The 26,904-nt window shown below is 42.4% G+C and overlaps 1 protein-coding gene across 3 annotated transcripts; it reads right to left on the reverse strand.

Annotated features, from left to right (window-relative positions):
• Positions 1 to 392: 392 nt before the first annotated feature.
• LOC122785053 (proline-rich protein 12-like) lies at positions 393 to 26,904 on the reverse strand. Of its 3 annotated transcripts, none has more exons than XM_044050650.1 (17): positions 26,673 to 26,904; positions 19,947 to 20,104; positions 19,274 to 19,435; positions 14,435 to 18,846; positions 13,968 to 14,180; positions 12,039 to 12,113; positions 8,686 to 9,033; positions 8,223 to 8,547; positions 6,660 to 7,225; positions 6,474 to 6,590; positions 5,919 to 6,052; positions 4,962 to 5,794; positions 4,482 to 4,601; positions 3,294 to 3,391; positions 2,896 to 3,027; positions 1,550 to 1,645; positions 393 to 903 (listed from the first exon to the last, which is right to left on the reverse strand). In XM_044050650.1, exons 1-17 carry the CDS (start codon positions 26,753 to 26,755, stop codon positions 769 to 771), a joined length of 8,007 nt encoding a protein of 2,668 aa, XP_043906585.1. In that variant the 5' UTR covers positions 26,756 to 26,904; the 3' UTR covers positions 393 to 768. The 3 variants fall into 3 exon arrangements, with proteins under 3 accessions (XP_043906585.1, XP_043906584.1, XP_043906582.1); XM_044050649.1 differs by having other exon boundaries at positions 8,223 to 8,580; XM_044050647.1 differs by having other exon boundaries at positions 8,223 to 9,033.

The raw sequence follows: 26,904 nt of genomic DNA on the forward strand, positions 1-26,904 counted from the left end.
AAAAAAGTCTTTTTAAAGACGATACTGACCATGGTTATTGACTGTGTGTGTGTGTGTGTGCGCGTCTTCAATGTGGGACCTTTTGTGGCATCAACGCGTCCAAGATTTCAACTGTGATTATGTTATGGTTATGGTTAGGGTTAACTGGTTAGGGTTAACTGGTTATGGTTAAGGTTCAGGATAAGGCTTTAGTTAGGCTGTCCAAATGTGTCTGTGTTTATAGCGTAAATGACTATATTTGAAGGTGAAGACGTGTTTTAAAGTTAAGATTAAGGTTAAGGTTAAGATTAGTGTCAGTTACTCAAATCTCCAGTCAACGCAATGTCCTCTGAAGTAATGGAAACAAGTTTGTGTGTGTGTGTGTGTGTGTGTGTGTGTGTGTGTGTGTGTGTGTGTGTGTGTGTGTGTGTGTCTGAGCAGCAGAACTAAAAAAAAGGAAAAGATGAATATGGATGAAATCTTTGGATGATGTAGATTAGATTATAACCCCAAAGTGAATGATGAAATGTGGACACAGCTCTGGATTGAGGAATACAAAATAAATCTATATACTGTATGTAGTATTGTAAGCGTATGGACCCTGGTTCCTTGGTGGAGGTTTACACTCTGGGGGATTTTTCTAGACGTCTCTTTCGTCGTCTCTTGAGAATAAATCCATCATATTAACACACATTTCTCATTGCTGTCACATGAACGTAATAATAAAACGGACACTTTAAAAGTTAAAACTCTCACAAAAACAAACCATCAGTGACAAACAGTCTCTACTTAGACCTTTGCACTGAGGCTAAGCAGTTCCATGAAAGAGTTAAAGAGACTCTCCAGCCAGCCTTGGTTAGCCATGCACTGCTGCACCACCTCCTCCTGTCCAGGATCCTCCGCTGCCTGCTCAATACTGTCCGTCTGTTCAAATAACAACACCACAGTCACATACATGATATTTGACTTTTCTGCAAACCGTGGGAAACAGTAACAGTTACAACTGTAGTGCATAACCTTTAAATATATTCAAATCACTGTTATGTTTTTGAACTCCTTTTAATCGCTTCTGTAGCACTTTGGGATTTCTTTTAGAATATCAAGGGCGTTCCAAATAAAATGTATTATTATTATTGTTATATGAAGTCCATGTAGAGCTCATGTCACAGTGAACTGAGTACGAGTCACAAAGAGTCACCCATGGTGCTTGGCACTCTTATTTCAAATGAAAGACTGGGCAAACAAACAGCATGTGTTATATTGACGAACACGCGCACACAAACACATCATTTGAAAAACGAGCCTCATGAAACTAGGCAAAGAGCCGCATGAGGTGCGGGAGCCACGGGTTGGCCAGGCCTGCCCTTAACAATGGGCGTTTTGCAGAGGAACTGTGAAATCCTGATGTGTTTTAATGAGCGAATATTTAGATGCTAAGAGAAGAAAGCATGATCTTTGATTTTTAACCAGGTGCTTTCTAAGCACACAACAATTCTCAACGCCAGTTTTCCTGAAACATTTTTTAAAGATCGTTTCCACCGATCACAGAAGCAAAACATTCCATCCTTACCTCCTTCTTACAATGCAGGAAGGTGTGATACTTGTAGTGGTGAAGGGAATGGTACAGACTGTAGATCCTGCAGGTTTCGATTGAAAGCTTCACGTCCTGAAAATGATCAGAGAAAAAAAAAGGTGACTCCTCTGTGTGTGGACACATATGAGGAAAACCTCACTGAGAAAACCAGTTCACTTCGCTCAGGAGCTAAAATGTTCTGGTATTTTTCTGTATTTCCAGATTTCAGCTGAATTTAGTTGTTTCAAACAAAACAAATGAATGTCTAGTGCTTAAATATCCAGTGAAACAAGCCAGAGGTGAAGATGTGACGTGAGGAGGACCAGACTGTTCAAAATAATACAAAGATAATGTTAACACTAACAAACATCACCTGTGTGTGTGTGTGTGTGTGTGTGTGTGTGTGTGTGCCTTTTCTGGCCTACACACGTTGTCTGTACCAGTAGCCTTCATGGAGACTAAAACCTGGTCCTAATTAGACAAAAACCTCATTCCTGAGGAAATGGTTAAGGTCAAAGGTAAGATATGAATTGGTGGTGAAGGTTAAGGTTAGCCATTAACTGGTTATGGTAAAGGTTAGAGATAACGCTTTGTTCAGTCTGTCTGTAAGAACTAAAAGAGCCCTAAGAACTAAGAGAGTCCTAAGAACTAAGACAGTCCTGAGAACTAAGACAGTCCTGAGAACTAAGAGAGACCTAAGAACTAAATGAGTCCTGAGAACTAAGAGAGACCTAAGAACTAATAGAGTCCTAAGAACTAAGAGAGTCCTACAAACTAATAGAGTCCTAAGAACTAAGAGAGTCCTAAGAACTCCTGAGAACTAAGAGAGACCAAGAACCCTAGAGAGAGACCTGAGACCTAAGAACTAAGAGAGTCAAGAGACCTAAGAGAGACCTAAGAACCTAGAGAGAGTAAGAGAGACCTAAGAACTAAGAGTCCTAAGAACTAGAGAGAGACCTAGAGAGACCTAAGAACTAAGAGAGTCCTAAGAACCAAGAGAGTCCTAAACTAAGAGAGTCCTAATTAACTAAGAGAGACCTAAGAACTAAGAGAGTCCTAAGAACTAAGAGAGTCCTAATAACTAAGAGAGTCCTAGAGAGACCTAAGAACTCCTAAGAGAGAGTATAGAGAAGAACTAAGAGAGTAAGAACTAATAGAGTCCTAAGAACTAAGAGAGACCTAATTAACTAAGAGAGTAAGAGAGTCCTAAGAACTAAGAGAGTAAGAACTAAGAGAGTCCTAAGAACTAAGAGAGTCCTAAGAACTAAGAGAGTCCTAAGAAGTCTGTTAGTTATGATCGTCACATCAGTTCAGTGTTTTGTGAAATCCACTGAATTCCTGACCTGTTGCTTAGGAACACTCCTCTTGAGCCGGTTGAGGGTTTTGCGGTTGTAGCTGTCTCCACCCAGATGAACTTTGACCGCTCCAGAATCCAGCGGGTCTGCTGTCATTTTGGGGAATATATGCAAAGCCTCCTAAAAAGAGAGTTAGTGTTTAGTGTTGTAGGATCAGCTCACATGTTTTTATATTACTGCCACTCCGTCATATCACTCAGCATTGCATGAAAGCAACACACACACACACACACGCACACACACGCGCACACGCGTGAGCACCAAGCTGGCAGTGGATATTAATAAAATAAAAATCCACCAACGGTGAACATCCTAACATCAGCCCCGGTTCCTCACACCATCGCCTGATGAAGACTGTGTGTCACCTTGTTATCCTGGAGGTTTACCTGGTGCTGAGCGCTCATGTTGACTCTCCTCAACAGTCTCTTCTTGTGTTCACTGAGCACACTGTCAATCTTCCTCATGGGTGGAAGGTACAACTCATCTGAGGAGTCAAAGTAGCAGAACATCCATTTACATTCATCTTATTCAAATGTTTTGACTGTACGTCATCAACAACACTCTGATTATCTTTATTTCATTCTTAAAAAGTGGTTTATGATGATATGTATGCACTGTGAAGTCTGTAAAACTCATCACATGTTCAATGTCCCTCAAAGCTTCACACATCAACTCAAATCTGATGTCATCTCATCAAATCTGTCTGTGGGTTTATTGTTAGTGACATTCACAACCTCCACACATGACTCATCATTCTTAATCTCCACACATGACTCATCATTCTTAATCTCCACATCGACTCATCATTCTCCACATGACTCATCATTCCACACATGACTCATCATTCTTAATCACACTCTCACAATGACTCTCTGACTCTAATCTCCACACATGACTCATCCTTTTAATCTCCACATGACTCATCGGCATGTCTTAATCTCCACACATAATTCTATCATTCACAACCTCCATGACTCATCATTCTTAATCTCCACACATGACTCATCGTTCTTAATCTCCACACATGACTCATCGTTCTTAATCTCCACCTCACAGTATCAGAGGTGAGACGCCAGTGATACTGTGAGAGCAGTTTTATGAGCCAGATTTCTGGAGTACTGTGGTCATTTCACATGTCATAGCGTGTAAGTACTGCCACCTGTTGACAAAACAAAGGCATTACATTAGATCAACAACCGGAGAGTTGGTCCTGTATTTGGCTCAGAGTGAACCCCACAACCTTCGAGTGGAAAGACGTGACTCTTTTGCAGCGTGCCTGTTGTTGTGTTTCCGGTCCAGGTCGATCCGCTGTGGTTGTAGTTTTTCTAACGTCACTAGTTAAAAAACCCCACAAAGTTTGCTCACGATGAAAAAATGGACGGCGTGTTTCACTGACATGATTCACCTCAGTGTTCTACATGAGACAGCAGCAGACCAGCAGTGGTTTCATAGAGACGTGATACTGCTGAGCAGGAGACACTCTTATTCCCCACCTGTAAATACATGTGACAGGGATTTCTGCTGCTGAGCTTCACCTCTACGTTTGAACTGTGTTGGCGTGACAGCGTGCTCACCATCAGTGTCCTCCAGAGCTTGGATCATATCAGGATCAAGTGCTGTGCTCACCAGCATCTCCACATAACTCCTGAACATCTCCCTCATGGCCCGACTGTTAACTCCACCTCGCACCGGCCCTGAAACACAGAGACGTTCACTCTGGTGTGTTCCCATGCAGACCAGCGGCCTGGATAAAAACATGGCTGCCAGCAGGAAGGCAAAGGAAAAACAGATTTTAGCCCCTAAAAAGGTTTACCTAATTAAAAGTGATTATGGTTTCATTTGAAGTGAAAATAAAATACACCCAATTTAAAAGTGGCAGGATGCAGCCATACTTTTCCTTGTAATACAACATTGAGTGAATGGCAGTTACTACACAGGTCAGTCCAATCAAACACAGAAGGGTTCCAGTGATGGAGGCTGAAATCTGTTTGACTTCTCTTTCCTCATGTTGTCACTCAGTTAGCATGTAGCTGTGACACGTGACGCGTGCTGACCTTCGTCGTCACTGGGTGGAGAGGAGTCGGACTCTGAAGAGGACGTCTGCACCTCCTTCAGCCACTTCTTCCTCTTCTTAGGAGGAGGCTCCACATTTGCCTTTGAAGTCCTGGCTCTGGAGAAATGCTCCATCTTGTCTCCTTCTCTCTTCACCTCCTTCAACCGTGCAAACTCCACGGTACCGTCTCTCCTCATTCGTTCCTCTCTCTCCCTCTTCTGTCCATAATCTCCCAGTTTCTCCTTCTCTTTCTCGCTCAGTCTTCCACTCTTTTCTTTTTCCTTCTCTATTACATTCTCCATCTGCTCTTGGTCTTTCTGTTCTCTTTGGTCCTTCTCCATCTTCTTTCTCTCTCTTTCTCTTCTTTCTGTCTCCTGCCTCTCCCTCTCCTTCTGTTCCGTCTCCAGTCTTTCCTTTTCCTTTCTTTCTCTCTCCTGTCTTTCATTTTGTTTGCGTTCACGCTCCTCTCTCTCTCTTTCTTTCTGTTCTCTCTCCTGCTTCTCCCTTTCTTTGTGTTCTATTTCCTCCCTTTCTTTCTGTTCTTTCTCCCGTCTCTCCGTTTCTTTTCTCTCCCTCTCTTTCAGCTCCCTCTCATTTTGCCGTCTCTCCCTCTGCTCCCTGTCCCTTCTTTCACTCTCTGTGTCCCATTCCATTTCTCTGTGTATTCCACTTTTCTCAGTCTCCTTTTGCTGTTTCTCCTCTTTTTCTCTCTCCTCTCTTTCCCTGTGTTCCATCTCTCTTTCCTTCTGTCTCTCCTTGTCTCTGTCCTCTCTCTCCAGACGAGGCGGTGTTTGATTGTGAAGTGCAGCAGACTGTTTGGGTGCCGACTGTCGTCTGTCACAGAGAAAGATTAACAGGCCACAGTCAAGTGTTGAGGATGGAAAGAAAGAAAGAAAGAAAGAAAGAAAGAAAGAAAGAAAGAAAGAAAAAGAAAGCGGGTGAAAGGCAGCAGCCTCACCTCAGGGTCAGACCAGCTCGGTGCCACGGCTTCCGGGAACACACTCTGACGTAGTCTTTTTTGTTGATGTTCTCAAGGAACTTCACATACAAACGCTGGTAGCGCATTTTGGCGTCACCAAAGTAACCCAGATACTGAGGGAAGAGACATTCGAAAGATTTGATCATGTTTTTATCCATGATTATGTAGAAAGTTGAATAAATCTCATCTCTGATACATGCTTTCATTTAGTGATAAAGAAGTGGGTGGAATGTAGAGCTGAAACAATAAATCGATGAAATGATTATTAATCGATTATTAAATGAATCAATCGATTGATCGCTTTGAAGCGTTTTCATGATTAAAACGAGCTTCTTAAATGTGAATATATAAGAATATTTAACAAAGAAATCATTAAAAGTGGACAAAACAAGACGTTTGAGAACATCATCATTTCCAGGTTTGAGGAACACGATCAACATTTTTTAAAGGTTTTCTTTGGTTTTATGGACCAAACCATTCATCCATTCATCGAGCACACACAAACAACACACTGATGTCTGATGGCAAACTCACATTACTGGTTGCACAGAACTGCCTTTGACCATCTTTTATCTCTGGACTGAACTTCTGCAGCAAAGCTTTCTGTACCCTCCAGATGGGCGGGGGCTCCCGGCCAGTCTGCAAAGCAATCTGGTTCCACAAACACAGTTTATATCATTGTCATATATCATTGTTTACATCATCTGTGCAGAGTCTCACCTTAAGCGTCCCAATGTCCTCAGTTCGAACCACAAACTCGTCCCGCTCTCGGTAGATTCCTTCGCCTCCACTCTCGCTGTCCTCCTCCTCACTCTCGCCTGCAATGGCAGCATCAGTCTGCTTCTTTGCCAGGTGGAGAGAGGTCAGACGCTGAGATGCTGGGGCTTCTTCTGGGGTTGAGGGTGATGATGGTGGAGAAGACGATGAGGAAGGCGAGGAGGAGGAGGAAGGTGAAGAGGGCCAAGGCTGTCCCGCTTGAGGCTCCTGGTCTTGATCAGAGGATGATGGAGGAACTGAGTGGCTCACGGGGAGGACGGACAGTAGAGCTGGAGGAGATTTGGAGAGAGAAGGAGAGGAGACTGCAGCTGGAGCTGGTTGGGAGGAATGATAAGTTGGACTTGTCTCCTCCTCCTCCTCCTCCTCCTCCTCCTCCTGCTGCTGTTGCTGAATCAGCTCTGCCGAGGCTATAGAGAGACATGGGGGACGGAGGGCCGAGGGTGAGGGTATATTTGGTGGCACTGGCAGTGATGGAGGTGCAAGAGTAAGTCCTGGTCTGGACGGACAATCTGAAATACAGAGGGAGGTTATTTAAATACTGACAGTTTTCAAGGACACACCTGAAACCTTTACAACAGAACCTTGTTGTGCCAGTCTGTGCCAGTCTGTGCCAATCTCAGCTGATCACAGCTCACACACACACACACAGACAAACATTCACACCTGAATATGAAAACCACGCACACACGGGGAGAACTCCACGCAGAAGTGAAAGTTTTAAAATAACTTTGCTTCAGTTTTGATAAAACCTGCACTATTACAGCACAGAAACATAGACTTAGTCACAGTAACCTCACACACCCTCACATATCCAGGTTACTTCAGTAAAGGTCAAAGATCTTCTTGGATTTGCCTTTTTCTACCTAATCTTGCAGAACTTTTCTAAGCTCTCAGCAGCAGAGACCCTCAAATCAAAGAGTTTAGACCTTGAATCGAAAATCAATTTTTAATCAAATCATGGCCCAAGAAATTCTGAAGAGGTGAGATTCTGAAAGATTCACATCTCAGGTTATCAACTGTCCAATTTCCACAGTAATGTCACAATTAGTCACAATTGATCACTATCAAAATAACCCGTATATATACATATATATATATATATACATATATATATATATGTACATACATAGACTAGAACTGAATAGAGTTGGATAGAATATCAGTTTTTTTTCTGGACCAATTATTAGTTGTTTTTCTGTTCCAAATCAAACAATTAGCATAATGAATACTAGTTTTTCTTCTTTTCCCCGCCCTGTCATTGCCTGACTGAAATTCATTATCCATGTGTTGATGCTATGAAGGCGGGGCCTTCTGTCCACAGTCACTTTTCACAGAATTGTTAGTTGTTTTCAGAAGCCCCACCCTCTGCTGATGTCATGATTTCATCAGTATTTGTCAGCGTCTGTTTTCAGAGATTGTTTGAAACACACACATTTGTGCTGATGACACAGTTATGATGCCACTGTCTACAGTCTGTAGAGTATCACAGTCTCATGCACGCATTACCTTCCTCCTCATGAACTTCCAGAGCGTTGGTGTCAGACTCCCTCTGCTCCTCCTGCTCCTCCTGCTCCTGCTGGGATTCTTGCTGCAGTTTCTGTGGATTGTCTGAAGTCTCCTCTCCTCCTCTGTCTTTCTCCTCTTCCTTCTCTCCGCCATGCTCAGACTCCTCCTCCTCCTCCTCCTGTTCTGGATTAGACGATGGGGAGTGCAGCAGGTTTTGCTCCTCCTCTGTGCCGTGTTGACTGTATGGACACGCCTCCTCTTTCCCGTTCTCCATGCAAGTGACGAAGGCGGGTATGGCAGGCAGGGGCGGGCTGACTGACGGCTCCTGTGGGGTAGGTGGGGTGAGAGGGGGCGGGGCCTTGGCCATGGCAGAAGCCATTGCAGCAGCCAGAGAATGTGGGGTGTCATACAAGGCAGAAATGGCAGATGAGATGCTCTTCTGCAGGTCCTGGTTCTTACTCACCGAGTCCTCCTCATCTGAGGAGAAAGAGGGCAGAGTCTCCAGATTACCCTTCAGCTCCTCATCCAGAGGCTTGCAGGGACTCGGGCAGCTGCTGAGATCCAGGTCCTCAGCCTCACCCTGCTCCTCTTCACTGAACGTGCCTGGAGGCTGAGGAGGAGCTTGTCGTAGAGGAGGAGGAGCTGGAGATAAGGGCCTGATCTCTTCCTTCAGTGACAAGCAGGGGTTCAGGGGTCGTGGCTCACCGCCGTCATGTTCCGACTTCAGGTCTGACTCTTTCTTACCAGCTTTCAGGAAGTCTAGAAAAGAGGCCATGAAGCCGGGTTTGAAGTCAAACGCCTTCTCATCAGTCTGCAAACAAGATCAAGGTCAAGGTCAAGGTCAAGGTCAAGGTTAAATGTATGTACATTTAAACGCAACCCCTGTCGCCCCAAAGTGCTTTACATGCTTAAATGAAGATGAAGGAAAACACAGTAACATAAAAGATGAGTAAACACAACAGAGAAAACAACAGAGAAACAACACAACAGAGAAACAACAGAGAAACAACACAACAGAGAAACAACACACAGAAACAACAGAGAAACAACAACAGAGAAACAACACAACAGAGAAAACAGCAGAGAAACAACAGAGAAACAACAGAAACACAACAGAAACAACACAACAGAGAAACAAAACAGAGACAGAGAAACAACACAACAGAGCAGAGAAACAACAGCAGACAACAGAGAAACAACACAGAAACAACACAACAGAGAAACAACACAACAGAGAAACAACAGAGAAGAAACAAGAGAGAGAAACAACACAGCAGAGAAACAACAGAGAAACAACACAACAGAGAAACAACAGAGAAACAGACAACACAACAGAAACAACGACAACACACAGAGAAACAACAGAGAAACAACACAACAGAGAGAGCAACACAGCAGAGAAACAACACAACAGAGAAACAACAGAGAAACAACACAACAGAGAAACAACAGAGAAACAACAGAGAAGACAACACAACACAAAACAACAGCAAACAACAGAGAAACAACAGAGAAACAACAGCAACGAGAAACAACACAGAGAACAACAGAGAAACAACACAACAGAGAAACAACAACAACAGAGAAACAACAGAGAAACACCACAACAGAGAAACAACACAACAGAGAAACAACACAACAGAGAAACCCATTACAATTCTAAATACACAATTAAATAAAAGCTCCGCTGTAGACCAAAGCAGTTCTGGGCAGCCCGACTATAGTTCCACAACAAAGGCTCCTCCCCCTCCAGCTTTAAGCCTGGAGCTAAGAATCGTGTCGCACAGTTGTTGACCTCAGTGCTCTGAAGGTCAGTTTTCCTCACACGTTTGCAGTAGGTTGAAAAGTTGGGGTATCAATAAAAGCTAAATATGAATTAGTGAAATAGAAACAGATTGAGATTGTGGAACACATGTGGAGGATGAATGTGTGAACAGATGAGGAAACCACAACAATCCTCCACTTTGTCCAGTGGTCCAGTAATAGAAGGAAGCAACAAACAGCTACTGGTGCTCTTTATCGTTGTTATGTATGTTTAACATCAGTGGATGGAAACACACACCTGCACATTTCAGGAATCACATATATGATCCATTTTTATAGAAACCTAGTCTGAGGTTCTCATGTCAACTTTGTCTCTATAAAAAACCACAACAACAATCTCTTGCTCAGCTTCTATGAAACAGTAAAATCACATTGAGCGGGTTTTAACTGAACTCATCAGATTTACAGTGAAGGCTTCTTCATGCTGTAATGCTAAATGTGTTGCATGTGCCTGTCCTTTCTTACAGGGTTAGCTTAGCTTCTGATTCACTTTCTGTTTGAGCTCTTTTCTTTGTTTGATGAGGCTTTTTAAATAATTAAGTGTCAACAAATGTCATCAAATATGGAGAGTGAAGAAAGAGTTGTGTTCTGTGGAGGAGGAGAAGTTATGTTGTTTAGTTTTCTGTTTTCTGGGTCTACACTCACAAACTGAAAATTGCACTAATGCTGTACAGTACTGTGTTTTCTGACATATTTCTCATTAAAAATAAGTTTTTAATTAAAAATAAAAAGAAGCACTAAGTTTCTTGGTTTTTTTTACTGAAAGCTGTTACCATAGTTCACTTTATAAATCAAGATCCACCAACACCTGAAAATTATATAATATAATATAATATAATATGATATGATATAATATAATATTATGAGCATCTGGAAACACAGTGAAACTGAGCCAGGGACAACATTACTCCTGAGGAGTGAGGAGAGTCTCACCATCAATAATTCTTACACTCTCATAATAATCAAGCTTTCAGACAGCAGGTGGCAGCAACAGTCCTGTTCTCAACATGTAGTAACCGTGGCAACAGCTGCCCTGGCAACAGCTCTCTCTTTTGTCAGTCAGAGGGAGCTGGCCATCAGTCAGCTATAACCTCCTTTCTTACAAAAAAAGACAGAAAATAATAATTGAGAGATTTTGCTTAAATGTCTTAAAAACACTTTAGTACAATGTTCTAATGTTACCTCCACATAAGGTTCAGAGAGTTCACTGTCAGGCATTCGTGCCCTTTCAGCAGAAATTGAGGTTTCACTCAGTTTTTTTATTTTTATTATTTTGAGTGTAAATATTGTTTTAAATCATCCATCTATGCTGATGGACTGTAGAGAACGCTGTTTCACCAGGAGGAGAGGAGGATTGAAACACCTGGTTGTTTATCTTGGGGATGGAAAAGTTATTTCAAACATTTTACTGTAAAAGTTGAACCTTTAAAACCTGTCTTCAAAGGTTGGATCCTTGTTAGTCCCACAGAGCATTCTCTTCCTGCCCATAGAGGAGGGGAGGGGGGTCATAGACCAGCTGCTTTTAGGCTCCAGTGTAGACTTGGTCTGGAGGCCAGCAGCGTGGTGGACTGGGTCTGGCTGATTCTGATTTTCCCACCTTTTATAGAGGATTATTTAAAGGACAGGGACTCTTCCACAAAGAGAGGAGGAGTCTCTCTGTTCTGGATTGTGTAAGAACCGGTGACTCATGGGACAGGTTTTTGGTAAGTAGGACCGTTCCTTGTTCAGGACCCTGACTCGTGTGGTCCTCACCTGATGGTGAAGTGGAAGCTTCTTCATGGTGTGGCTGTTATAAAGCGCAGTGTTGCACATACCTGTGCTTTCTGTTCTGAACCATGTCTTCCATTGGCTTCTTAAAAAACACTTTAATATGATGCTACCTTTGTAGTAATGACAGGGATATGTGCTGTGTTTCAATAACATCTGTACAAATGATAAACTAATAAACTGGATTAGCTCATTTCATTTTAGAGAGGATGTGAAACAACTTACTGGAGTGGAAAGTTTGTGCAGAGCAGCCCAGGCTTCAGGATGCAGAGTATCATCAGTTTCTCTCTTCCACATCATCTGTGTTAGCATCAGAGGAAAACTGCTGTCAGAAATCCATGTCGTAAAGGTCAATAAACAATCACTTCTCTTTTCCACAACGTTACAGTAGTGGAGGTTCAGGGACACATTTATCATTTTAGAGCCATTTTGAATAGAGCATTCAACCTCGCCTCAGCACGATTCAGGCTGCGTTTTTCCACTACAAAAAAGTACCTATTGAAACACTGCAGTGATTTCGTTTTACACACACACTCTGTAAAGCAGTTGTTCTAACTGAATCATTAGAATCAGTTTATTCAAAATATGAGTTCAGTTCTTCCTCCAGGACCGGAGCACAGACTGACTGTGACTCTGGACTGAAACACAGCGTCAGGGTCTGTGATGCAGCTCGCTGGTCATGATCAGCGGCGCTGTCATTAATTTCTCTATTAATTGTTGGAGATTAACCTGAGTTTTTAGGATTGTGAAATAGTTTTAACTGATCTACAGTTCGGCTTGATTTCTGTCTCTTCCTGTGACGGCACTCTGACCAATGGTCGCATAGTTACCTACTCAGCCCGTCTGGAACCTCGCTGGAGCAGTTACTAAGAATAGTACCTGGTATTAGGTGCTATGCTCGTGGAAACGCTACTTAAAACGTGCCGTGGCGAGGCGTAAACACGACTAATATTCATCCTCGAGGGGAAATTTAAACAATTTCCTCTCGGGATGAATAAAGTATTTCTATTCTATTCTAATAGCTTACCATATAATAATTGTTCAAACATTTTGGATCATTGGAAACATGACAGCCCTAGTGAACATTGTGAATGAACTCATTCATTCATTCAGTGTCTACCACTTTGTTTTCAGAGGGACACTGGAGCCAATCCTCGCAAACACAAAGAGACAAACAACCGTTCACTCTCACAGTGCCACCTACAGTCCATTTAGAGTGTCTGCATGTGGGAGAACATGCACACTCAGTCGGACCTGGTCACAAAACTGGGTCTTTTTGCTGTAAGGCAACAGTGCTAGTAACTGTCCACCGTGTCACCCAGTGTGAATTCTATATTAGTTTCTTGGCTCCTCTCTACCCCATTTGGAATGTCCAGAGTCTGGCTCTATAGGAGGTTTCTTTCTGTTTTCTTTGCTCATCATGTGAATTGTTGGCTTTCTACCCAATATTAAATGAAAGTATTGCTGTATTTACCTGAATAGATATTAATTGGAATTAACCATCACACATGCTCAGTAAAACCTACACATGACACATTTCCAGCACAGAGGAAATGAGGGTTTTCCACACAATGCTGAGGCATCAGCTGCTCTCCAAAGGAGGACGTATCTTTGAATATTTCAAAATGGACCTGACTTGACTGGTAGTAGCCACAGCGAGTGGGCTTAACGTGATAATCTTAGCCTAGGATGTCATGCACAGGTCCTCTGTCCTCAGAACTCTCCTTTTTGTATAAATAAACACATGTTTGACCCAGATTATTTTTCAAATTATCTCTCTTCTTTGTGCATGACTCTTTTTTCCCATTTCACTTCCTCTGAGAAAAGGCCGTCACATATTTGTCACATAGTCCAAAGTGCCAGCTCATTCAAAGTTCAATGCTAAAATCTGAATTGAATTCCGACATATTCTCATTACCATTCTTTCAAAACTTGGATATGATTAAGTGTGTGGTGTTGAAGTTTCCAACAAGCCCGCCACCCGCATTTGATTAGGAACAGACTTATCCCACGAATTGCTGGCTGGTCTGTGGGAAACACTGATTCAGTCAGCAATTGTGTGTCACAAGTGAGACGAGTCCTGAATCATTTAGGATCATGGAGTACAGGTGTTTGTAGGTGTTCCTTTTGCCACAGTTCTCATGTGTTCTTTACCTCTCCAGCTTTTTGCTGGTGCTTCACCATCTCCTCCTTCATATGGTTCAGCTCATTTCTGCTGATATCCATGGTGTTGATGGGTCCAGGGCTCAGGCCGAGAGACGGTGCTGACCCCACTGATCCATCCGACAGAACTGGTTCAGAACTGGACAGAGAATCTGTCCTCAACAAGGACTCAGATGGAAGCATGGTGGAAACAGGCAGTTTGATCTGAGAGACAGACAGGATGTTTCAAGATGAAGCATGTAACATTGGTTTCATTGGAATTACTGTGGTCTGGCAATTTAAGACATAGAGCAGAATAATGCATTGGGCAACTGCCTAAATATGGGTCTGCCGTGACCTCTTCATTTATTCCATTGACAAAAGATTTATAATTTCTCATTTTAGACTAAGATTTTTCACAGTACTTAATGAGTCATTTTGGTAATTTCAGTGTCACAACACTTGTATATGAACATTACCTTGATAGGCCTGATTGGCTCTTGCTGCAGCAGCTCAGATGGGTCCTGTTGATGATCTTGTTGTTGATGATGCAGTTGACGGGAAGCACAGGAAACACTTTGCTGATGAGACTGCAGACGATGCTGCTGTGGTGCTTGGTGGTAGTCTTCTTGCTGTCTCTGATGATGTTGTGGATGCTGTTGGCTCAACTGCTGACGATTATATGGGAGGCTTTGTACTTTTATATCTCGATGCATGTCCACATGCACCTCCTCCCTCCTGCCTCGTCCTCGACCACGTCCACGACCCCTCCTACCTTCTCCTGTCACTGAGCCTACCAGCCCACTGCAGTAAGGAGGTTCTGGAAGTGGACGTATTCGAGGTCTACCTCGGGGGCGTGGAGGGCCTTCACGCTTTGGCTTAGTTGGCTTCCGGCCTCTCTTCTTGGGGCCATCATGTGGGAGGACTTGTGGAGGGTAACCCAGGGCAGAGTAGTTGCTGGGATGGGAAAAGTCCATGTCACTCATCAATGGACTAAGCCCACCCATTCCTGATGGCCCACCAGCCTTCCTACAACTAGACACCAAATCGGGAAGCAGGTCAGGAAGGCGCCGACTGTTGAGACGAATATCAGCTGGAACATCAGCTTTATTCTCATCATCCTCAAATTCATATTCCTGTGCATAGGTTTTCTTTGTTTGCGGTTGTGGCTCACGTCGCTGTTTGAGCAAGTGAAATGAACTGGTTTTCAGCAGTTTCTTGGGTCGAGAAGAGCAAAAGATAGGTGATGTCAGACCAGTAGCACCTGAACCACCGACTCCCACAGCTCCCATCATCTTGTTCATTGTGCTATCCCTTTGAACTGATGAGTTTAATCCAATGGTGGGAGTTTGGGAGTGGATGAGGCCAAGCTGGTCAGTATTCACAGTAGAGGGAAGCTCATGGTTCTTCATAGAGTCAACATCTAAGAGCAGATTACCATTTCCAGTTCCTGGAAGGTTGTGGCAGTATGGTCCATAGCCTTGATCACTGTGATGACCAACCATATCATAGCTCTCTCCAGTATCTCCTGTTTTTAAGGACTCTAAAGCATCTTGCCTTTGCCCATGGCCCTGTGTAAGGCTTTCTTGAGTTCCCTGTCTTGTGCCAGAATCTCCAACAAAGCCTGACTTGAAATCAGCTGAACAAAACATGTCCTCCATTTCTGGAAAGAAAGAGCGTTCTCCATCATGTAAGAGAGAGTCTGGAAAGCATCCAGGGTTCAGAGGAGCAAACTGCTGCTGCTGAATATGGTTCTGTCCAACTTTACACTCAGGACTCATTGTGTCAAACGGGTGCTGTTTGAGCTGATCTAATTGGGATTGTGACAGCTGTGTCTCAGGCTCTCTTGGTTGGGGCTGTTGCCGGGGTTGGGGAGTCCCCATATTTGTTTCCATCCTGTGGGGGTTTGGGTGACCTAACAGAGAGTGTGACATCTGATGGTGAGCATGTGCCTGCTGTTGGTGGTGGCCATGTGGGTGGGGATGAGGCTGAGGTTGGTTGAGGTGATGTAGGTGTGAAGTTGTGGACAATCCCAAATTAGGTTCTAAGAGAAACTCATGGAGATCTGAGGTTGGTTGTTGGGAAACATGGTGGGGTGTAAGTCTGTGCTGCTGTCTATGCATGTCTCCACTGCCTCCTTCTCCTCTAACATTCATACCAAGCCCAGTTCTCTCCAGAGGTCCTCCACTGTCTCTGGCATTAGCCTGGGATAGAGACTGGTCTACCATATCTAGTGGTGCCCTGGAGGTCTGACTGGTTCGGGTTGGATCTCTGTAGTGGGTATCAATACCCTGGTTTGGGAGCTGTGAGGAGTGGTTCTGTGAGTGGGAGTGCACCCCAGCAGGCCCTGTTGCTGCAGACGAACCCATAGCCTGCTGTCTCAAGGAATGCTGCTGTTGCTGTTGAGGGGGCAGCTGGGGGTCCAGCTTGGTGTGGGTGGTATGGGAAAGGACAGACTGCAGCATGTGCTGTGGATGTGCTGGCGGTGAGTCCATCAGGGAGAGGGGAACCTGGCTTGGGTGAGTTTGCTGAACATCTGGTGTGTTACATAAGTACGTATCATTTGTTTCGGACGTCTTTTTTAGCTCCATGTGAGGATGGCTATGTGAGAGAGTATGGCCTTGCTGAGAATGTTGAGCATGCTCTGTGTGTTGAGTGTGGTGGGAGATTTGAGAGTGCTGGGGGTGTTGAGTGTGTGACGACAAGAGTGAGGTGCAATGGAAATGCTGGGAGTGTGTTTGCTGAGTATAGGGGTCTTCTCTTCCATAACGGTCCACAGGTCCCATGGGGCCATGCTGTTGTTGATTGGACTGGGTAGTATGGGAGTGGGAAAGAGAGTCATTGACCCCTACTAAGCCCACAGCAGTAGACTTTGATATGTTCACATCTGACTTGTTTTGCTGCTGTTTCTTCTGTGATAGCTCCACCTGACTGTTTAAGCCACTTGTTGCCTCAATAATTGTCGATCCAGAGCCAGAACCGCTGGCCGTGTTACTGCTGCGAATGACACTCTGAAAGGGGTAGCGCTCTTCTGAAACCTTATTTATATCTAAGGCCACACCCTTGCTTTCCCCATCCCTAGCCTGAGGGAGTGACTGGGGGAGTTGCTGAACAGGTGGGTGATGCTGGGAAGAATGGGCAGTTGAGTCCTGCGCATGAAGTAGGTGATGGATGAGGAAATCATGATCCTCTTCCTCATCTTGGGATTGCTGAGCTCCTACCATGTTTGATACTGTTTTTGTCTTAGGTGGTGAAGCATGGTAGGATTGATTCTGCACTTGCTGTGCATCATGAAAACCTTGTGGTGAGGATATGAAAGCTGGAGAGAGGATGGAGGACAAATATTTGGTGGCACCTGACGCTCCTGGGGACTGTGCAGGACGAGCAGCAGCAGGAGAGTGCAATCCAGGGCGACTGATAGTTGAACTGATGGAGGATGAGGGACTAGATTCAGGCAGGTGGTAACTGTTTCCATTACCAACACTTGCAGCCCCACTTCCAGATCCTGCAGACCCAACTCCACTAACAAGTGCTGTAGCTCCTGATGCAGATCCACTTCCTATTGATTCTCCAGCACTCCCATACCCTAATGATGGACTGCCAGTTCTTCTAAGAGAAGCTGAACCAAAGCTTGAATCCCCAAAGAGCATCTCTGCAGAGAATGAGTGTCCTACTGTACCTACACCAGTGAAAGCCTTTGTTTCAGTGCCCCCTGCCCCAGAGCTCAGGTCCTCGGCATGAGGTGAGCTGAAGCCTCCATATGAGTGGGCTATGTGTGCAGTTGGAGGCTGGTTGGGAGAGTAGGACTGGACATGTTGCTGAGGAGAGGTCTGGTCTGGAGGGCCTGTACTAGAGTTAGCCAAAGATGGAGAGCAATATGTGGAGAGGCATTGTTTGGTTGCTGGCTGTTGAGCAAGAGTAGATGATGTTAGAGTAGGTGGCGCTGGCACTGGTTGGGGTGGGGGCTTCTGACAAAAGGGAGCAGACAAGGAGCCAGCACTTGCCTTGGGGCTAGAAGAGGATAATGAAGTGGAGGAGGTTGATGATGAGGTGTGTAGGGTACGGGAGGAGGATGATAATGAAACTGAAGAGGAGTAGACAGTACTGGAGCTGGAACTTTTGACCTCCTTAGTGCCAGATAAGGGTGAGACTGAGGAGTTGGTGGATGAAGATGAGTAAGGAGTTTGGATGATGGGTCGATATGTCTGGGATTCCATACGTGGTGAAGAATTTGGGTCTTTGGATGACCTCTCATCTCCCAGGGGACTGCAGGACACACCAGCATGTCGGTGATGGCTGGCTATCTGCTGGTAGCTAGAACCACCACAACTGACATACTGCTGCATGGGCAGAGTTGTGGGGTGGGGTGGGGATGAACGCTGGTAATGCTTGATCACACTGTCCTGCCTTGAAACTGCCCTTTCTGGAGGTGGGGGGAGCTGAGTTGTCGCAGGTAGCACAGCTGGTGTGGATGAGAGCATGGATGCATTATAGAGCTGGGAGGATTGGTTGTGGAGCTGAGAGGATAACAGGTTAAACTGGGTAGGGGACAGGTGGCAGTTGGAAGAGGAAGAAGGGGTTTGGGTCTGAGCAGGTGCTAGGGGTTCCTGAGAACCCCGGTAAGTGGTACTCTGGGATAGCAAGCGATTAAAGCCCAAGCTGGATTGAGAAGATGTTTTGATGTGTAGCAAGGGATCATGGGGGGACAGCAAGCCATTAGGAGTTGAGCTGAATGTTGGTGCATCCTGCAAGGATATTGAGGGAGTGAAAGACCGCCCAGGAAAGGAGCCAGGGTGCTGGTATGCTGACAGGGTTGAGGAAGAGGGGAAGGAGCTGGAACCCTGAAGTGCCCCTGAAATAAAGAGTTCCGGTGGGGCTGGTGTATGCATTGCTATGGGAAACATTACATGGATTGTGTTGGTCAAAGGAAGTCACTGTTCAAATTGAACAAATTCATTTATTACCAATGAACAACTATTGACAGGTTAAGACAAAAAACTTGAATGAATACAATTAAATCAATTATTATTAATTTTGCAAATTAAATCTGTACAATTTGCTTCTAATAAAATTCATAGTAGTTTCTAAGGATGCATTTATAGATCAAATAGCGATGTATTTATTTCTTCACCTGAGTAGAATATGTGTAGAATAGAGTGGGGAAAAAGACAGTATCGGATTAGTATTGGATTGGCAGATACTCAAAGTTGCTGTATCGGTATTGCTATTGGATATGAAAAAGTGGTATGGGGCCATCCCCAGTAGTTTCAGTAGTAGTAAGAACTGTGTCTCAAGTGTAATGTTTCTCTGACACTCACCAGTCTGCCAAGAGGGAGTTCTAAATTGGGAGAGGAGAGAAGAAGCAGAGGGAGTGGGCTGTGGACCCCGGGACTCGAGCGTTGAAATCAGATTCATGACGGAGGGGTCAGGACCAGAAGAGCTGGTGTGGTGGAGGCTGGTATCAAATAGTCCTGATAAACCTGTCAACAAAACAAAAACAATATCATAGATCATATCATCATCTCTGTTGTAATGTACTTTTGATTTGGTCAGTCAGAAACACCAAATAGTTACTTTGACTATGACAACAATTTTCTCATCCTTTGACCTTTGACCTGTAGATTGCTTTGGTAGGTTGAAATTATTGCCCTATCCATCTGTGCAGAGGACTTCAGAAGACAATCTTCCATACTAACCTAACTAATGAGGTCACTGTTCCTGGAAACAAATGTTCATTGACCCTGTCTGAATCTAAACCTGACCAATATCCCAAACCACAACGGGTTAATGTTTCACCCTAACCTTCACCTCATCACAATTCAAATCTTATGCTTTAACATAACTTAACCAGTTCCTCACAAGGACTACAACCTAGCAAGGTCAGTGTCCCTCACTCACTCACTCACCGCCGCTTTATCCTTCACATGAGGATCACATTCTACATTCTAAATCATTCATTCACTAAATCTTCTACTGATGTATGTGTCTTACCAAGTGTGCGTCCAGCAGATCCCCAGGCCCCGCCCTGTCTGGAGCTTCCTGCATGGTGGTTGGCTGCATAGCCCTGGAGTGGATGAGGTGTGCCATAAGCTTGTCTGTGGAGCAGCTCCGAGTCTGGATGGGACGACCTGGAGCTGTCATACATGAAGCTGAAAACAGAGGGTTATTTGGTTTGACTGATGTCGTCTTACTCATGACACGTCAGACTGTCATTATTATTATTATTATTATTATCATTATTATTATTATCATTATTGTTATCATTATTGTTATCATTATTATTATTATTATTATTATTATTATTATTATTATTGTTGTTGTTATTATTATAATTATTAAATACAAAATGCCCCAAAAAATACATTAAACACATTGATCAACTGCAACACATAAACCTCCCTGCTATCTTTTCCAAACTATAATTTTTGGTATCAGCGTACACATTTACTGAAAATATAAGCATGGTAATAAACCCTTAAGTCAGCCAAAGTCTGCAACTTGCACAACTTCCAGAATACTAATGCACACTGTTGCAATTTCCAAATGTACGGTATGTACAGTATCAGTGGCTGTTGTTAATGCTCACCTTCTGCGTTCTAAATCATTTGTACAACAGTCTTTTCCAAATTTAAATTTGTGTTGCGTTGTAAACTGTTCACTCTCCGCACCAAAGTCCATAAAGACAATCAGCTAATGTCGCCATATGCTATGTTGTGATTTCTTAAAATAAAGTCCATAAACACGTATAATGCAGAAAGAACAAGGATAGCCAAAGTGACGATACATATTAAGAAGCAAATGTTTGGGGTTTGGTTCACAGGCAATGGTATGGCACATTATACATTACTATATTGCAGAACCATCATGCTGCTCTGACTCCTGAACAGATGAAACAACCAGTGCGTACATGGCATTCAGCAAGACAACATGTGAATTTGATATTCTTTCAAATGTGGGACGTAAAGTTCACGTTCAAACTGTAATTACTTGCTCAAAATGCTGTTAGAATCCAGCAGAGGTCAGTGACGGTGTCAGCTGCAAACACAGCAGTCACAAAGTCTTAGAGATGCACATCTACTCCTCTCACCACAGACACACCCCCAGACGGTGTGCACTAAAGATCCACTAATAACCTAATACTCCCTATAAATATGTGTGTGTTCTCTCTTTATTTCATTGCAAATAAAAAGAGACGCACTCCACACCAATCGGGTTGATGGACTGATAATATCAGTTTTTGTTTGCCTTGTTTTGATGTTACAGATGGAACATAATTATATTTTAGCTGTTGTCAGTGAGTTCACATTCAGTGTTTATTCCATTATTCATTTGTTCAAACAAAAAAGTTAGAAAGTGACACTTAGTGTTCTGGATTAGTTCTGAGTCTCAGACACAGACCCTGGGACCACTTTTCTGCCTGGAAACTGAAGTTTGCTTCACAACAGTGTGTTATCCTCAACAGCAATTCCCTCCTGGAAAATGTAGAAATGTAAAACCCTCTGAAGCACGATTTCCCGCATTTTGAGGTAAAGCTATTATTAGCAGTAGATCAGCAGCTGGTGGTCCAATAACCTATAACAGCAGATTTTATCTCTGGACCTTGGTGTGGGAATAAGTGGATTACAAACTTCAGTTAGCAGTCAGAAAACGCTGTCTAATAATAAGATCAAGCAGCGATTATCTTAAGAAATGAGACTTCAGCAGGCATAGATTTGATTGTTTCTCCTTGTGTGAACTCTCTGAGCCTGAACTGGGATTTAATGGTGTGTTATGAATGTACATATTACTCTTATGCTAGATTACCCGATATGACAACATGTCACAATTTCATTACATCAACTTCAGTATAAACATGATGTCATAAGAGTGACATGAGAGTTTAATGACATCTCTACTGTCTGACGAGGTGAGAGTTTAATGACGTTTCTACTATCTGATGACGCGAGAGTTTAATGACGTCTCTACTGTCTGATGACATGAGAGTTTAATGACGTCTCTAGTATCTGATGACATGAGAGTTTAATGACGTCTCTACTGTCTGATGACATGAGAGTTTAATGACGTCTCTAGTATCTGATGACATGAGAGTTTAATGACATCTCTACTATCTGACGACATGAGAGTTTAATGACGTCTCTACTATCTGCACTGCAGATACAGATAATGTTTAAACTAAATATTAAAGATCTACTATCAAGGAATGAGTGACATCTAAGGTCATACTTTCCACATCTGTGTGTCTACAGAAGTCTGCCAAGGTCCATGTGACATACATGTGTACGTCCATTCAGACTCCACTTGGACAACACACACACACACACACACACACACACACACACACACACACACACACACACACACACACACACACACACACACACACACACACACACACACACACACACACACACACACACAGATAGATAAGGAAGGAAACTTAATTTAGTGTGAACAGAAGAAGAAAAAAGAATGGAGATGATAATAAAAGACAGGTTCAAACGTATTATTATTATTATTATTATTATTATCATTATTATCATTATCATTATTATGATGTGACCTGTTGCTTAACAACAACAACAACCGCTGGCATGTGCAGTACGTGTGCACGTCGGCAAATGCAGAACTATGACAGGCTTAATGTGAGACCTCTCACCCCTGCCTTCACATACTGAAAGGATCGATCCATCCATTTTCCACCACTTTATCCTCCACAGGAGGGTCGCGGGGGAGCTGTGCCAACACAGGGCGATAGGCGGGGTGCACCCTGGACAGATTGAGGATCGAACCACTCTTCCACAATTCTCCATTCTCTGCTATTTCCTCTTTCTTTCTCATCAGGTTTGTGTGGGCAGAGCCATTCTTCTCAGTGTGTGAAGCTTCAAGCAGCACAAGGTAGTGTCTCCATGAAGACTCTGGCCTGAGGTATAACATGCTTTTGTCTAAGGCTACAAAAACCACATGATTTTTATTTTAAAGCAACTACACATGTACAGAATATAGAGCAGCCATACCTCTACCATATCACACTTCTGACATTAAACAATCCAAGGTGTTATAGACTGGATCTCGAATGTGTGTAAAAACAGTAGAATATTCAGAAGTCATTCTATTTGTTTAAAGTTTAAATGAAATGCAGATGTTCAGGGAGTGCAGGTGTGACTTCAGCTCACATTTAACAGGAAAACCAGCGTATGGCATGTACACTCGCTTTTCTCCAAATGAAATCATGAATAATGATGATATCACCATCAACAAATATACAAATATAATGATAATGATAATAGAATAAAAGTAAAAGTTTAAATGAAATGCAGATTTTTATCATTATATGATGAAATCATCATCAACAAAAGAAAGTATGGGTTATTAAATTAGATTACATGTCATTTAGCAGACGCTTTTATCCAAAGCGACTTACAAGGGGATTGAGTACAATCAGTCAGGGGGTGGAGTTGAACTTGCAACCATGATGATTTTTGCACACAGGGTACTGGTCTTAACCACTGAGCCACTCCCCCTTATCATTAACATTATTATCATTATTCATTCATTATCATTATTATCATTATAATCGTTATTATCATTATTATCGTTATTATCATTATAATCGTTATTATCATTATTATCGTTATTATCATTATTCAGTCATTATCACTATTATCATTATCATGTGACCTGTTGCTTACATGTAAAGTGTTAGTGTATACAGTATTATGCGTGTGTTTTATTATTAGCATTATTATCATGTGACCTGTTGCTTACATGTAAAGTGTTAGTGTATACAGTATTATGCGTGTGTTTTTTATTATCATTATTATCATTATCATGTGACCTGTTGCTTACATGTAAAGTGTTATGTATACAGTATTATCGTGTGTTTTATTATTATCATTTATTATCATGTGACCCATGTAAAGTGTTAGTGTATGTATTTGTTTTATTATTATCATTATTATCATTATCATGTGACCTGTTGCTTACATGTAAAGTGTTATTGTATACATTATGTGTGTTTTATTATTATCATTATTATCATTATCATGACCTGTTTCTTAGTGTTACAGTATTATGCGTGTGTTTTATTATTATTATCATTATCATGTGACCTGTTGCTTACAGTGTTAGTGTATACAGTATTATGTGTGTTTTATTATTATATTATATCATTTTATTATGTAAATGTTATTGTATACAGTATTAATTATTATCATTATCATGTGACCTGTTCTTACATGTAGTGTAATACAGTATTTTATTATTATCATTATTATCATGTGACCTGTTGCTTACATGTAAAGTGTTAGTGTATACAGTATTATGCGGTGTTTATTATTATCATTATTATCATTATCATGTGACCTGTTGCTTATAAAGTGTTAGTGTATACAGTATTATGCGTGTGTTTTATTATTATCATTATTATCATTATCATGTGACCTGTTGCTTACATGTAAAGTGTTAGTGTATACAGTATTATGCGTGTGTTTTATTATTATCATTATCATGTGACCTGTTGCTTACGTAAAGTGTTAGTGTATACAGTATTATGCGTGTGTTTTATTATTATCATTATTATGTGACCTGTTGCTTACATGTAAAGTGTTAGTGTATAGTGTTTATTATTATCATTATTATCATTATCATGTGACCTGTTGCTTACATGTAAAGTTATATACAGTATTATGTGTTTTTTATTATCATTATTATTATCATGTGAATGTGTTAACATGTATGTTTATGTAGTATTTATTATTATTATTATGTGAATGTTATGTATACAGTATTGTGTTTATTATTATCATTATTATATGTGACCTGTTGCTTACATGTTGTATACAGTATTATGCGCGGTGTTTTATTATTATCATTATTATGATTGCTTACATGTAAAGTGTTAGTGTATACAGTATTGTTTTATTATTATCATTATATCATGTGACCTGTTGCTTACATGTAAAGTGTTAGTGTATACAGTATTATGCGTGTTTTATTATTATATTATTATTATCATGTGACTGTTGCTTACATGTAAAGTGTTAGTGTATGTTATTATTATCATTATTATCATTATCATGTGACCTGTTGCTTACATGTAAAGTGTTAGTGTATACAGTATTATGTTTTATTATTATCATTATTATCATTATCATGTGACCTGTTGCTTACACGTAAAGTGTTAGTGTATACAGTATTAGTGTTTTATTATTATCATTATTATATCATTATCATGTGATGTTATACAGTATGTTTTATTATTATCATTATTATCATTATCATGTGACCTGTTGCTTACATGTAAAGTGTTAGTGTATACAGTATTTATGCGGTGTTTTATTATCATTATTATCATTATCATCATTATCATGTGACCTGTTGCTTACATGTAAAGTGTTAGTGTATACAGTATTATCGTGTGTTTTATTATTATCATTATCATGTGACCTGTTGCTTGCGTAAAGTGTTAGTGTATACAGTATTATGCGGTGTTTTATTATTATCATTATCATTATCATCATTATCATGTGACCTGTTGCTTACACGTAAAGTGTTAGTGTATACAGTATTATGCGTGTGTTTTATTATTATCATTATTATCATTATCATGTGACCTGTTGCTTACATGTGTTAGTGTATACAGCGTGTTTTATTATTATCATTATCATGTGACCTGTTGCTTACATGTAAAGTGTTAGTGTATACAGTATTATGCGTGTGTTTTATTATTATCATTATTATCATTATCATCATTATCATGTGACCTGTTGCTTACATGTAAAGTGTTAGTGTATACAGTATTATTATTATGCGTGTGTTTTATTATTATTTCAGTTGATAAATCACTTATTTACTGAGCATATCTATGCTTTTCACGCACGCCTGAAATCATTTGTGGCGGACAGTCACTTTCTGACAACAGGCGGACGAACACCGAGCTTCCATTGACGGGCCCGCGGAGTCTGGCGGAGGGCTGATGTGGTTGTCAAGGCGACCGCTAAGAGCTAACACAGGCTAGCACATTAGCATGGCTGGAGGCCGCGCGTCATTCCAACACACACAGCAGCAGCAGCTGTGCGGGCCACGCGCGTTCACCTGAGCGACAGGTTGTCCAGGACCAGAACACCCACAGGCCGGGGGTTCGAAGCGTACAAGCCCGCGTGTGTGTGAGCAGAGAAGCAGCCTGTTAGCCGGACACAGACACGCCGGGCTCACGGTGACAGGAACCCGCGTTAGGTGCAGCGAACACAGGCTTCACCTTCTGTGTGCGTGCCGTGGTTTGACTCTTTAACCGCGTGTCTCTCGTGTCACCGGCCGTCACTCACTCACCGCAGTTACTCCGTGTAAACACAGACACGAAGCTGGCGTGTTATTTAATGACAACCGAACAGCAGCAGCAGCACCGTGGCTCGTGTCACATCTGTCCAGCTGCAGGGACATTTTTATTACAACAATAGTAGAGTGAGCTTCCAGGCAGTAGACCCCCCGCCCCCCCCCTCTGTATCACCATAACCTTCCATCGCATTCCATGCATTTCAGAGACACCCCCTTCCCCCACTGATGACAATACCCTGGCTCTGTACCTGCGCTGGCAGCAGCAGCAGCAGTAACAGCAGCAGTAGCAGCAGCAGCAGTAGCAGCAGCAGCAGCAGCAGTAGCGGCGCGGAGCAGCCTCACTGCCTGCGCCCTGGCATTGTTGGAGCCTCCGCGGAAGCTTACCTTGCTTTGGCTGATCTGTCGTAACTCCATCCCGTCCCAGCCCCGAGATCTCCGAAGCCTGCAGCGGGATAATTCCTCTCCATGAAAGAAAGGAAAGGGCTGTGGATGAAGATGGACAGATAGAGAGGAGGAGGAGGAGGAGAAGGAAGGGGAAGGGAGGGAGGAATGCCTTCTCTTCCCTGTTCTGCACTCGTCTCTGTTTATTTCTCCGCCTGATGAGTCTGTGTAGACT

This window comes from Solea senegalensis, linkage group LG19 (genome assembly GCF_019176455.1).
Source record: "Solea senegalensis isolate Sse05_10M linkage group LG19, IFAPA_SoseM_1, whole genome shotgun sequence".
NCBI classification, from domain to species: domain Eukaryota; kingdom Metazoa; phylum Chordata; class Actinopteri; order Pleuronectiformes; family Soleidae; genus Solea; species Solea senegalensis.